Source organism: Ammodytes marinus (assembly GCF_949987685.1).
Source record: "Ammodytes marinus genome assembly, chromosome: 12".
Classification (NCBI taxonomy): Eukaryota; Metazoa; Chordata; class Actinopteri; order Uranoscopiformes; family Ammodytidae; genus Ammodytes; species Ammodytes marinus.
The window spans coordinates 5,154,565-5,167,560 of NC_137216.1; the positions used below are offsets into that span (position 1 = coordinate 5,154,565).

The 12,996-nt window shown below is 43.5% G+C and overlaps 2 protein-coding genes across 2 annotated transcripts in view; one reads left to right on the forward strand and one right to left on the reverse strand.

The window, feature by feature from the left end:
* Positions 1 to 1,692: 1,692 nt before the first annotated feature.
* On the reverse strand, positions 1,693 to 2,361 carry LOC307258934 (uncharacterized protein). Its single transcript, XM_080038617.1, has 2 exons — positions 2,268 to 2,361; positions 1,693 to 2,161 (listed from the first exon to the last, which is right to left on the reverse strand). Exons 1-2 carry the CDS (start codon positions 2,292 to 2,294, stop codon positions 1,712 to 1,714), a joined length of 477 nt encoding a protein of 158 aa, XP_079894743.1. The 5' UTR covers positions 2,295 to 2,361; the 3' UTR covers positions 1,693 to 1,711.
* Positions 2,362 to 7,145: 4,784 nt separating this feature from the next.
* The window catches only part of pth2ra (parathyroid hormone 2 receptor a), a gene marked incomplete at both ends in the record, with an annotated part of 93,852 nt that continues 88,001 nt past the window's right edge, over positions 7,146 to 12,996 (forward strand). The window contains 2 exons of the mRNA XM_080037976.1: positions 7,146 to 7,205; positions 7,290 to 7,392. Of these exons, the coding sequence (XP_079894102.1) occupies positions 7,146 to 7,205; positions 7,290 to 7,392 (163 nt within the window). The remainder of the gene's footprint in view (positions 7,206 to 7,289; positions 7,393 to 12,996) is intronic.

Here is a 12,996-nt window from a genome sequence, read left to right on the forward strand (position 1 = left end):
TCCTGTCGCCATATCCCCAGAAGAATATTATTTTCCAAATTGTAAAATAGTGTAAAATCTATGTATTTGTATTTTTCGTTCATTCAACTATTTTCACTTTATGGATGTTTTTCTCATGAATAAAAAACGTGAACAGGGCAAACAATGTGTGATGCTGTTTTTGACTCCTTCTGAAATAGGAGCGCAGAGTTTTAATATGATGTTTTACACATTTCTTTTTTACGGCCGAAGCCTGTTTTTTAATGGTTTTGTTTTTAAGCAGGTCCAACGCGTGGCAAGTACTTGCTGAAATAAAAATAAATAAATGAAATGTTTTGACAACGCAAAGTATTATTTTTGTTATAATCATCATCGCCGCGTGTGTTGCTCGGAAATATTTGTCAACAATTAAGTCCATCATTAGGTCCACACCTGTATCTGTTTTGATGCAATTAGCTGGATGGGTATAAAGGCATGCAATTCCAATGCGCAATTACGCGAAATGGCTTATTTAGCATTACTGGAAGATCTGGCACAAAGAAGGATCCGGAGGGAGAGGGTCTTCCACGACCATGACGACCCGTTTTCCAGAAACGATCAATGGCTCATGAGCCGCTACCGACTGCCAAGAGCAGTCCTCCTGAACCTCTGTGCGGCGTTGGGCCCGGCTCTACAGAGGAGCACGCGCCGGAGCAACGCCGTGCCAGTCCCGCTTCAAGTGCTCTCGACCTTAGGATTTCTGGCAACCGGCACTTTTCAGAGGGAACTGGCCGACAGGTCGGGTATTTCGCAGCCAACCCTCAGCCGTGTTATGCCAGACGTGTTAGGAGGAATTATAGGTTTGACACATCTGTATATTCAATTTCCTTACACGGTGGGTGAACAGGCAAATAAAAAAGCGCAATTTGCAGCAATGTCCGGTTTCCCAAATGTAATCGGTGCTATTGACTGCACGCATGTTGCTATAAGGGCGCCAAGTGTGGATGAAAATGTTTTTGTCAATAGAAAGCATTTTCATTCAATGAATGTCCAAATCATTTGTGATGCGGACATGATGATTACAAATGTAGTGGCTCGGTGGCCTGGGTCAACCCATGATTCATTCATTCTGCGACATAGCAGTGTTGGACAGAGACTTGAAGCGGGGGCTGTGTGTGATGGCTGGCTTCTAGGTAAGCCTGATTAATGTATGTGTAAAAAAAACTACATTTTGGTATACTTCAGTGTCTAACCTTTCCTAACGTTGCAGGAGACAGTGGCTATCCCCTCACACAGTGGCTGCTGACCCCTTTCCAAAACCCTCAAACTGAGGACGAAAGGCGGTACAACGTGCGCCACAGCCAAACGCGGGCTATTATAGAACGCACGATCGGCCTCCTCAAGGGCAGGTGGCGTTGCCTCGATGCGTCAGGAGGGAGACTATCCTACAACCCCGTTAAGGTGTGCAGGATAGTTCGGGCCTGTGCAGTCTTGCACAATTTGGCACAACAAAGAGGTGTGCGTCTCCCTCCTGACGCAGATGGTGGGGTTGCCCCTGACCCCGACCCATACCCCCAGGCTTTTGAGCCAAATGTGGCCGCTGTGCGCCAGCGTTTGGCTGTGATGCGTCGCATGTAAAACAAACAAGGTATTGTAGCATTTATTTTATTTTATTTGTTAAGAAATTGTTGCATCGTTTGGTTTATGGCTGACAATACATCCCTGATGCCCTGCAGCTCCCTCACAACATCTCTCACAGCTGCAACGGTCTCCCGCTGCAGCTGCAGGACACTGTCCGTGAGGACTCGGTTGCTGGCCCCGGTTCCGCTGGTGGAGGCACCCACTCCGCCGCTGGTGGAGGCACCCACACCGCCGCTGGTGGAGGCACCCACACCGCCGCTGGTGGAGGCACCCACTCCGCCGCTGGTGGAGGCACCCACACCGCCGCTGGTGGAGGCACCCACACCGCCGCTGGTGGAGGCACCCACTCCGCCGCTGGTGGAGGCACCCACACCGCCGCTGGTGGAGGCACCCACACCGCCGCTGGTGGAGGCACCCACTCCGCCGCTGGTGGAGGAACGGCTGGTCGAGGCACCGCTGCCGCTGGATGCAGCACCCCCAGCCCCGCTGGTCGAGGCACCGCCGGTCGAGGCACCGCCGCCGCTGGACGCGGCAACCCCGGCCCCGCTGGAACACGTGGCAGCTGTTTTTTTTTTTTTTGGGGGGGGGGGGGGGAATAATAAAAAAAATAATTAAAATTCCATGTCTCTTTCTACTCATTTTAAAAAAATCAAATACTAATTACTTACTCGAGTAATCAGGTGGCCCACACGCATCAGTGTCACCTTCCCCCTCAGAGACCACGCCGCACAGTAGGGATTCCCCTATAATGCTGGCCATCCTCTCATCATTGGGGGTCAGCTCCGGTGTTCCCGTTCCCCCTCCCGTGGCCGTCACGCTCCGGCGATGAAGCGCCAGGCGCTTTTTGGCATCAACTTTCAGGTCCAACCACTTTTTTTTAATTTCGGACACTGTCCGACCCTCGGACGCCGAGGCATTGACAGCGTCCGCCACCAATTGCCACTCTCTGGCCTTTTTCGCGTTTGTAATTCCACTACCGTGGCTACCAAATAATATTTTTTTTTTTTTTCCACTTCAGTGATTAGCGCCTCCACCTCGCACTGTGTAAAATTTCGCTTCTTCGTCTTTTTCACCGCCATGATTTCATGAATGAATATTCATTTAGGGCGTTCCTATGACTATTTATAGGCAATTATGGGCGTGAAATTAAGCCTTCAAAGCTGCGCCACATTTAGTATTGATTGTGATTTACGAAGGGACACAGGCGTAGGACGTGCGTGCGCACTGCTTCATAAATCGGAAAATATCTTTCGCACGCACTGCCCTAAATCCTACGAAAGCAACCTTCTAACGCAAATCCTACGCAAAGTTTGATAAATGAGGCCCCAGGACATTGCAGATTTGAGCTATAACGGCTTATTTTGAATGATCGCGCTGTCTGTGTCTATGGAGTAAGTAAGCTGTATTGTTTTCCCCCCAAAGGGGGCGTGGTCACGAGAGTTCCGTCTAGATGACGTATTGCCGACCTGATGTATACATAGGGCTCTGGCCCACCCATATCAGATAGAGATAGAGCGATTTGATTGGCAGGTCGGAATGTTCCGACATATATAATAGTTATAAATGAGCTCCAATAGATGGAGTCCAGACCAACTGGCTGAGCAAATTTTAATTTGCCAGCAGCAGGTCTGGATTTCCAGGCTACAGTGGAGCAGCTCTCAGCTCAGCATGGTTCTGAGTAATTGTAATTTAACTTTAATCAAACAGGGACAATGTACAAAAGAAACATTAACCTTGTTTAGGAGACATGCATTGTACCAGGGCAGGTAAGGGAAGAGGAATGAAAAGAGTCACTTTCTGTGTGGGCTTGTTTTTTATTTATTTTATTTAACCTTTATTTTTCCAGATAAAACATCAAGAACAGTTTCTTATTTACAATATTGATCTGATCTGTTAGTTCGCTTCTAGTAATAAAAGTGAAGAAGTTAAACAAATTTTGAAGAATATTACAAGAAAAATAAGACTTCACCAGTATGTTAAAAGTTTGGAAAAAAAGTCAAATAAATAATCACTGTGAAAGAGGGATTCGAAAACCAAAAGATAAAATATGAAATACATTGATGTGGCGTTATACGCATTTAATTTCTTCTTTCGATATCACCAACTAGACTTGAATGAATGAGGGGATGAGAAATGTAAATGGATGTAAAGAAAGGCATGTTCAATATAACCCTGATACAAGTTCTGTTGTGACATACAGATTTGATTGATTTTCAAAGCAATGTACAGCCGGACTCAATATTCGGTTGCCCATCAAAAGCAGGTTCATGGTTGCAGCTAAAAAGTTGACGCTAATACAACTGGAAGTCTCCACAGGCCCTGTGCTTCAGGAGGTGGCTGAACCAATGGATTTTCTTTGCTAGGATGGAATAGATTTAGTTTTGAGTTTTAGTAAGGCGTGGACACCACTTGTGACATTGTTGGAACATACTTAACTGCTTGATTAGTGTGCTCTGCTGCCGTTTGCATTCTTATTTGTTGTTGGTGTTATTGTACTGTGTGTGTATGTGTCTTTGTTTTATTGTAAAAGAAAAAGCTTAAGAAAAAAGAAAGAAAAAAAAGAAAGGCATATTTGGATCTTACATGGAGGATGGTTTTTAGAACTTACAAAGAGGAAAGGCCTTCAATCAATTCTAAAAAATGATGCAGGAAGCCAGTGGTACTGTGTACTTCAAACAACCTATTGCCAAATGCCAGCCTCACAAACAGCTATGGATGTAGACTTCTTGTGGAATCCCTTGCCGCAGCATTATTACTTGTAATATAATAATAATATGATAGTTTGGAGGAAGTTTTGTTCATATATCACATGTGTTCTCTTTTGGTTTTGTCTTTAATTAGGTAAAAACAGATGACTCTTCTCTTTCAATCTGTTAGAGGGTGTGACAGATGGAGTGGTTTTCCACACAGATGCCCTTTTTAGAAATTTCTCGGAAAAAAGAAACATTAAAGCATGCCACTCTCATTGACTGCACAGTGACAGAAATGACTCATACTGTTTGACATCTTCTTGTGAATGATCAGAGACAATCAACTCACACCTGAAGACAACTAGTCATTAGTTTTCAGTCACAGAGTGAGATTTTGAAAAGACAGGGGTCTCGTATTGCAAGACTACAACTAGATTCCTTTTGAGATTAACAGTATTTTCGCAAACGCGATTGTGATTATTTAATAAAAAAAAGGTTAATTCAATATTCCGAGGGGGGGACTTCCTTTAGTTATTTGACCGTCTTTATTTGCTGATCTCGTCCCCCAATAACTTTAACTCCTAACCCTGTATTTGACGGTAAAGTGTTAAGGTTGCGCGGCTGTCAACCTGGTTCTCCCGCCGAGGCTTCAAGGAAAAAGTGTCCGAAATAAGTCCCTGCACAGACGGACACAGGTCGCGACTAATGCCGCTCCTCCTGTGTCGTGCTTGGTGCATGCGAGAGTGTGACAGTGTTTACGTCATTTCGCTTGAGCCAACCCCTTAAGACTAACCATAATATCAAACATGTTTGATAATGTCGGAACGTCAAGACGGGGAGAAGACTGGCTGAAATCGGGTCGGATGACCACCATACACCAAACGACTGAGATTACGTGCGCGCGCCACAACTCCAGCATGACTTCTGTGATTTCAGTCCGACATTGGAAGATTGTCTGCGACTGTCAAATCGCGTGAAAAGTCGTGTAGTGTAAGCCCTGCATTAGTTATAGTGTGTAACTTTTTCATTTACGTAAATGAATGTCGGTCACATTCAAGCCATTGCCAAACACAACGTTGATCAGCTCCACAAAACTCTCTCTGTATTTCTCAGTGCCTTTACAAACTGGTGCCCTCCCCTCCCCCCGACACTGACGCAGGAGCTCAGGAAAATTCCAAGCACTGCCCAAGAACTGTTTCAGCTTTTGATTCTGCACCTAAGAAAACACCTGGACATACAGCAGAAGGTCTAATCCATGCTCCATCACCGAAGGCTTTACCTCATGTGGATGCAGCGACAGTATTGTTGTAATTCCTCAGAATTCCTCATGACGGCAACATAAGTTACGTACTATAGCTTTAAACAGCAAGGACAGTTGCCCCTGACTTTTTTTCTTCTACTATACATATCCATGTGTGAATCTTTTAACTAATAGAACCATAGCCAATACACAATATCACCTAAATGAAATCAGGGAAGAACAGAAAAACTGCTGATCATCAACTCTTTAAAAACACCTGAGGCTGCTGCTTGATGATGAGCTGATGGTTTGAATCAGCTGTTGGTGCAGGAAGCTGTTTAAAATGTGTAGGACAAGTGGACGGGAAAAGATTGAGGAGCACTGCTCTATTCAGCCGCAAGACTGGCGCAGGGCTTTGTTTTCACTTGGAATTACATCTCTTTACAGGGCAGGTAATACACAACTGCACAACACCTGACGAGTGTTGTCGTTTCAGTGGGTGCCAGGGTTTCTTTGTCTAGGCTACAATAGGAGGTAACTGGCAGTGGCTGGCTGCGGTGTTTTAAAGAAAAAGAAATGCTTTGCATCATTAATCACATTTTCATAATACATATTTTTCTTCCTTTTATTGAACTTGGTTACATATTTCTTAGTTTGCGGTAAACTTGCAGATTGGATTCATAATTAGAATGATTTGCTATTATCTTGATCTCTCTGTACCATACAATCCCTTAATTCCTCATCAATACAAAGGGATCTGACATTTCTAACACTTTATTTCATAGGTGCATGCTGTTAACAGAATTTAATTTGCCTTATGATTGTATAATATTTTAATGCTCAATACATGCTTTCTGCCTGTTGAACTTTGTCCCAGTAAACTAACAGCCCCAAAGTGTTTTGCTAAGACAAAAGTTGTTGTTTAGCCTTGAAGAAGAAACTGCCTAATAAGATTTTGGCACATACAGAGGTATGACGCATTTATGTGCACAGTAGTTGAGGAGAAATGACTCCCTTTATTCTGTTATCAGACATTGTATGAAGAATAACACCAGCTGAGATGATTTTCTGGGAATATCTACCTAATTAAAAACATTTCTGCTTTCGCCAGCAAAACAAGGGCTGGACACACCAAACCTAGTATGTGTTTGCGCACACACCACCTTCTCTTGCATATAATCCCATGTACACTGTTCATTTCTTGGTATTCAACCATGTACCAATCCAGATACATTGTTGATTCCCTTGCTGCTGTCCGCAAGTAAATTTCACCTGCTCTGAAGCCTGCCTTGACTCAAATTCTTTTATTACAAACACTTGGTTATTAATAATTCCTTTACCACATGCTAATGAATGATTTCCCCAAAAAGCTTGTTAAAAGCCTCAATCTGGCTTCATCTGGATCATCCTTTACCAACACACTATCCCAACATATATTTTGAACATCTTCTATAAAACGGACTTCACTAAAGGGTGTGTATGCTCTAACAACAATGATTTTGGTCGAGCTATTACTTAATTGATTCTTTATAACCCTTTATAACTTTAGCAGCCCTTTGAGACTGTTATTGGCATTGCACATTAGAAAACAATATTGTTTAACATAGTAAGTCAGAATGTTGAAAGTGTTCTCTGCTTTCTTCCGAGTGTTGTTTGTGTCCCGACCTAGCTCCAATGTGTGGCCCCAACTGTTGGCCTGGCCCACAGCAGGTTACATGTTCCCATATATTATTACAGATCTTGTTTGTTGTGCTCCACAGATGTCTGACGGCCCTCTCTCTGCACAGGAGCAGATGTACATCCTTTATGAAATCAAACTGCAGTGCTACCAGAACCTCTCCAACATTGATCCAGGGTCCACAGGTACCAAAAGTGCAAAATAGAGTAACATTATCATTGGATGCCACATAACTGTAATCTGGATTTGTTGATACATAGACGGTAGCCTACATATATGCTCAGCACATTTTAGCAAACAATTGGTCATTTTCTAAGCCCAGCAGTTCTCATTTACCGTTGTTATGCCCACATGATTCCCAATCTAGCACAGCTTCTCATTTCAAGCTCAGTGAGTTACCCTTTGCTGCTTAGTGTACTTGGTCAAATATTAAACTATTGGTTTTCAGGTTAAGATTCTAAGAGAAATTGGCTTTAAGGATTAAAATGGATTGATTTGCGGTGATGCGAGTGGCAGTCTGATTTAGCAGCTCTATGGTTTTGGTAAAGGCCAGGACACACCAGTCCGACACGTTCCGACTACCCAAAAACTGGAGTCGCCGTTTCAGGAAGCTCCAGTCTTTCCGTCGCGGACCAAAAACACACCGAGACGACTGTTTATTTTCCGTACGTCCCGTGCTTGTAATGTCTCCACAACAGCAGGCGGCGCTAATCTGTATTGTGGCCCGAAAAAATACGAAAGCCGGAAATGATGGGACAGCTCTCTAGAGCATAAACATAGATAGAAATACGTATTTATATTTATGGACCATAAGAGCACAATTTTTAGCAGAGAGTGTCGAGCATGGTGTCGAGCAGTCAACAAGGGTTGATGCATGTGAGTACTCGCAAAACGAAACGAACAAACACATTAAAACGATGGCTAGCTGTTGTTAGCTGTTTGTGCTACCCGCCTCACTTCCGGGCTTCACTGATTCGCTAGCCCTCCACCAATCAAATTGCTCCAAATGAAAGACGAGTTCAATCGGCGGCCGACAGGCTCAAAACAAGCCCGACGACCTCTACGTCGGCCGACGTCACGGCACACACCAAACAGATTCGTCTTTTTTTTGACGACGGCGATTATCGGGCTGGTGTGTCCTGGCCTTAACACTTAACAATAAGGTAGACACAATTGTAGTACCTACTACATAGGTATGTGTTACCTACTACACAGGTATTTTTTTGTGTTACCTACCACATATGTTTCTTTTTTGTGCTACCTAACACATACGTAGGTATAGCACAAAAAAACCCTATGTGTTAGGTAACACACAAAACAAACCCTATGTGTTAGGTAACACAAAAAAAACCCTATGTAGTAGGTAACACACAAAAAAAACCTATGCAGGTAACACATATATATGTAGTAGGTACTCCAATTTTGTGTACCTTATTGTAAAGTGTTACCAAGGTTTTTAGCGTGTTTTTATGGTTGTTTAATCTATCAGGTAGGCTTTTTTGAATCTCAATGGTGTCTGCCAGGGAAGTGAAAACAAACAAACAAACAAACAAACAAACTAACAGGCAAATAACGCTATGAATTGTGGGATCACAAACCATCCCAAAGTGACTGTCATGCTGTCCATCATCACTTATAATGTGTCCGTGTCATTTGGTTGTTGCTGAGGAATGGTAATGTTACTCATTCAAGTTGTTTTCGGTTTTTCTGTTGTCAGACAACAAGAGTGAGCATGAATTGTGATTTGATTCCTGAACCCATAACTCCTGTACTGCTGTGAGGAGACATTCATTAAATGATTCCGTTTTCTGTAGGTTCTAGTCATTTAAAAGAAATTAAAAAGAAAGAGGGAGTGCAGCCTCCAGGTGTTGATAGACTGCATGTTGAGGCGATATTCTTCATAGTTACCAGGACCAGGGGCCCATTTCAGGAAGCAGGGTTGACAAACTCTGGGATATTGGTTTCAGAACAGCAGATCAGTGTTGGGTCAGTCAACCCGGGTTCTGCTCACTCTGGGTGGAGTGTGTGTGTGTGTTAAAGCCATCGTCAATGGATCGCTGATAACATGATTCACCATGGCAACAGGAGAAACAAATGCTTGATCCTCCCACTTCTCTCTCTCAAAAAAAAAAAGTCTCCGTTCTCCACTTCTGCCATTAAAATGGGGCAAACATGTTGTTGTCAAGAGAATGAGTCATTGATTCTTCCGTATGAGAAGCAAGCAATGACCTATTTAAAGAAGTTACACATATCAGCAGCAGCAAAAGTATGAGCTGGCACGGCACAAAATTACTGTCAGTGTTCTATATACGCTGTATAATATGCAGGCAAGCTATAATCATGTGCAGTAAACAGACTGTTGCTCCTTTTTAAATGGGGAGTGAAAGACATTAACATCAGACAAATTAGAAGACCGTTTTCAAGAGCTTGATTGATTTATAACCAAATCCATGTTCCTCAATTGATCACAGTGTAAATTATTAAATTATTTCTATATTCATATTATTTGGCTATTTAACGAGGCTCGTCTGTGGCTTTGGGATCACATAAGTGAACAGTAACTATCGTGTGCAGCCGCAGTGTTACATTTCAACCTGACAGAAATCTGCTTAGCTGCACAGATGTTAGAAAACTCTCTTTTAATAAAATAATGAGATACAACACAAAAAGGCTTATTCATCTGAAGGTAGAGCATGTTCAGGGTGTGTAAGGTGGCTGCCTATATGAACGACACGAGGGCTGAGAATACTGATCAGATAAACGATCGGTAAAATCATGAGGAAATGATAAAAACATTCCGATGGAGATTTCTATGGAGTGATTTTGCTTTAAACTGTACAGGGACGCGTTGTGACAGTGACACGCTTTCTTCAGTCGGAGCTTAGGCGTAAAGTGACACAAACTCAGAGTAGGTCAAACCACCTAGCGAGCAGGTTAGACTCATTACGAATGTTGCCGCAGTAATGGACTCTGAGTTGCGCTGAACCCGCTTCCTGAAATAGGCCCCTCGTAAAAAGGGGAGAAAAAAAAACACCAGTCACTTACATATACAAGTGGCTACAACAAAGTCTGGTAAGATGATTTCTTAAGTAAAGGGTTTTATTGTAGAGTTGGGGGAATCAGGGAATGGGACATGAGTGAGGCCGGTATGAGCATGGTTGAGCAGTAAACGTTTAGGCTGAAGTGGCATGGATGTCTGATGATAAGTGGCAGCTATGCAGAAGGACAACTGGAGCATGGCTTGTTGCAACATGTTCCAGGGCCTGTGTGGAAGCGTTCTCATTCTCTTTCACTTCTCTCTGTGGTCACACAATAACGCTTGGGATGTGTGCGGATGACCAAAACAAAGCCAAACTCAAAAGTGCAAACCAAAAAGTAAGACACAATCTAATACATACTGGAAAAAACAGGAAGTGCCTGTGATGGTCCCGTGTGAATTTGTTTCTAGAATGACATAACGTGTAAAAATATAGAGTGCAACATAACATGGTAAATAAAAGTCCCATCAAGCACAGAGGAAGCGTTTAGTGATGTTGTAAAGTTTATCTTTTGACCTGCTCCCCCTTGACCACCAGTGTTTGAGCTAAGATAACCTTGATGAGAGACCTCTGCCTATTTCTATATAAAAAAAAATGCATGCACTGTTACAGAAACGGTTGCTGTTGTCTTTTCTTGAGCCGGAGAGCTGTGAGGCAAAAGCTAAACACTTAAAGATCTCCTATTATACAACTTTTCCGGTCTTAATTTCTCATTAATGACACCTATAGACCAACCTTACACAAATCACAGCACAAAAAACCATGTACATTTTCGGGAAGCTCTTCCTCTCATCTCAGCGATTTCAGCATTCTCTGTCCACACTCCGCTTTGTGCTTCTCCGCCCCCTCACCCCCCTCCTGCAAACCCCACTCCGTTGTGATTGGTTACCTTCCGGAACACTTTCGGCGGCGCGCGGGCAGATTTGAGCCAGGCCCCCAGGACGGTGCCTTCTCCGAGCAGCCAGCATGGACATGTGGCCAAGCCATTGGTATTGCATGGTTGTGGGAGGAGCTTATTTACATGCGGCCCGTAGGCAGATTTCCCTGTCCACACAGTACAAGTGGCGAACAAGATTGTGTCTCTGCAAAAAAATTCTGGATATCAATCATAGGCTCATATTTATCTTTAGACCATATACTATTAAAATGGAAGTTTTCTCATTTCAAAACGCCACATCAAGCATTTGTTTTCGCCAGGCTAGATGCTACAGAACGAGAATGATTCTACACCCGCCTCCAGTCCGCTACGCTTGCCGCCCTCTTTCTTGATAGGTCCATAATGCAGCTACGTCCATGCTACGTCATGCTTCCGGGCCGCATGGAATTTCCGGATTATGCTTCCTTGTTGCTTCTCTGCGCCAATGAGCAGCTTTCATAGGAATGAATGGGCGCCGTGTTTCAATCCGGTGTCCATTTCTTTATATGTCCATGATTTGAGCAGGCAGGTGGGGGCATGGCCGGAGCGTGCCTGAGCACGTTGCAGCATTACCATACATGGAAAAATCCGGATTGATCTATGTAATAAATCTGCACAGCCACCCCAGACGGTCAGCAGGGAATACGTCTAAATGCATGTAAGTCATTACTTGACACTATAGTATGGTTAAACATGACTATAAATCATTATAACAACGTTTATAGGTCATAACAATTTAAAAAGCATGATAGGGGCTCTTTAAAATGTTGAACTATTCCTTTAAAATGCAAATCCCAGTTGTTTTGCAATTCACAAAACTTGAAGTGGACCTATTATACTTTTTCGACTTTTATGGCCTATAAACGTTGTTATAATGATTTATAGTCACATTTAACCATGCTAAAGTATCAAATAATGACTTACATGCATTTAGACGTATTCCCTGCTGACCGTCTAGGGTGGCTGTGCAGAGCACTAAACACTAGGGCAGCCGGTCGAGAATTCACTTGTTCAAATCGGTTCAAATTTCCTGCAATCGTGTCGTCACGATCCCAGATCATGACGACATGCCCCCACCTTCCTGCTCAAATCTGCCTGCGCGCTGCTGAAAGTTTTCCGGAAGGAAGGTAACCAATCACAATGGAGTGGGGTTTGCAGGAGGGAGGGAGGGGGGGGGGGGGGGGGGGGAGGGGAGGGGCGGAGATGGCCGAAGCGCAGTGTTGACAGAGCATGCTGAATCGCCCAGATGAGAGGAAGCGTTTCCCGAAAATCTACATAGTTTTTTGTGATGTGAATCGTGTCAAGTTGCTCTATTGCAGTTTTTAACCAGAAATGAAGACCAGAAAAGTAGTATAATAGGAGATCTTTAACGTAACTCTTTGGAATTATAGTAATTTTGGTTGGCAGTTTTTGATGGATGCTTTGCAAAGCGCCCACAGTCCACTGCCAGTCTTTCCACAGACCTGGGACCAGCTTTTTTAATACAACTCTGCTCTTCGCTGGCTGCTGTAGAAATAATTGCACAGTAGTGGGCTCCAGAGCTTGACAGGCCTAAACTAAGCTATAATCTGACAGTCAGTGATGATGTGACGGGTGTAGGGGATGGTCAACAAAAGACGTGGCATACGGCCAGAGGTGCTCTTTCCATTCGGAAGCTCGGGGATATCAAGGCTGCAATTACTTTCCATCACAGAGATACCGCGAGCTGAAAAACAGTTTCCGGGTTAAATGTTTTAGAATTTAAACCTTTATGACACAACATACAATTATCACAGTGACAGTCCAGAACAAAGTACCGCTTTCGAATGTAGCCTTTTGGACCGGTAAGTGTTTAT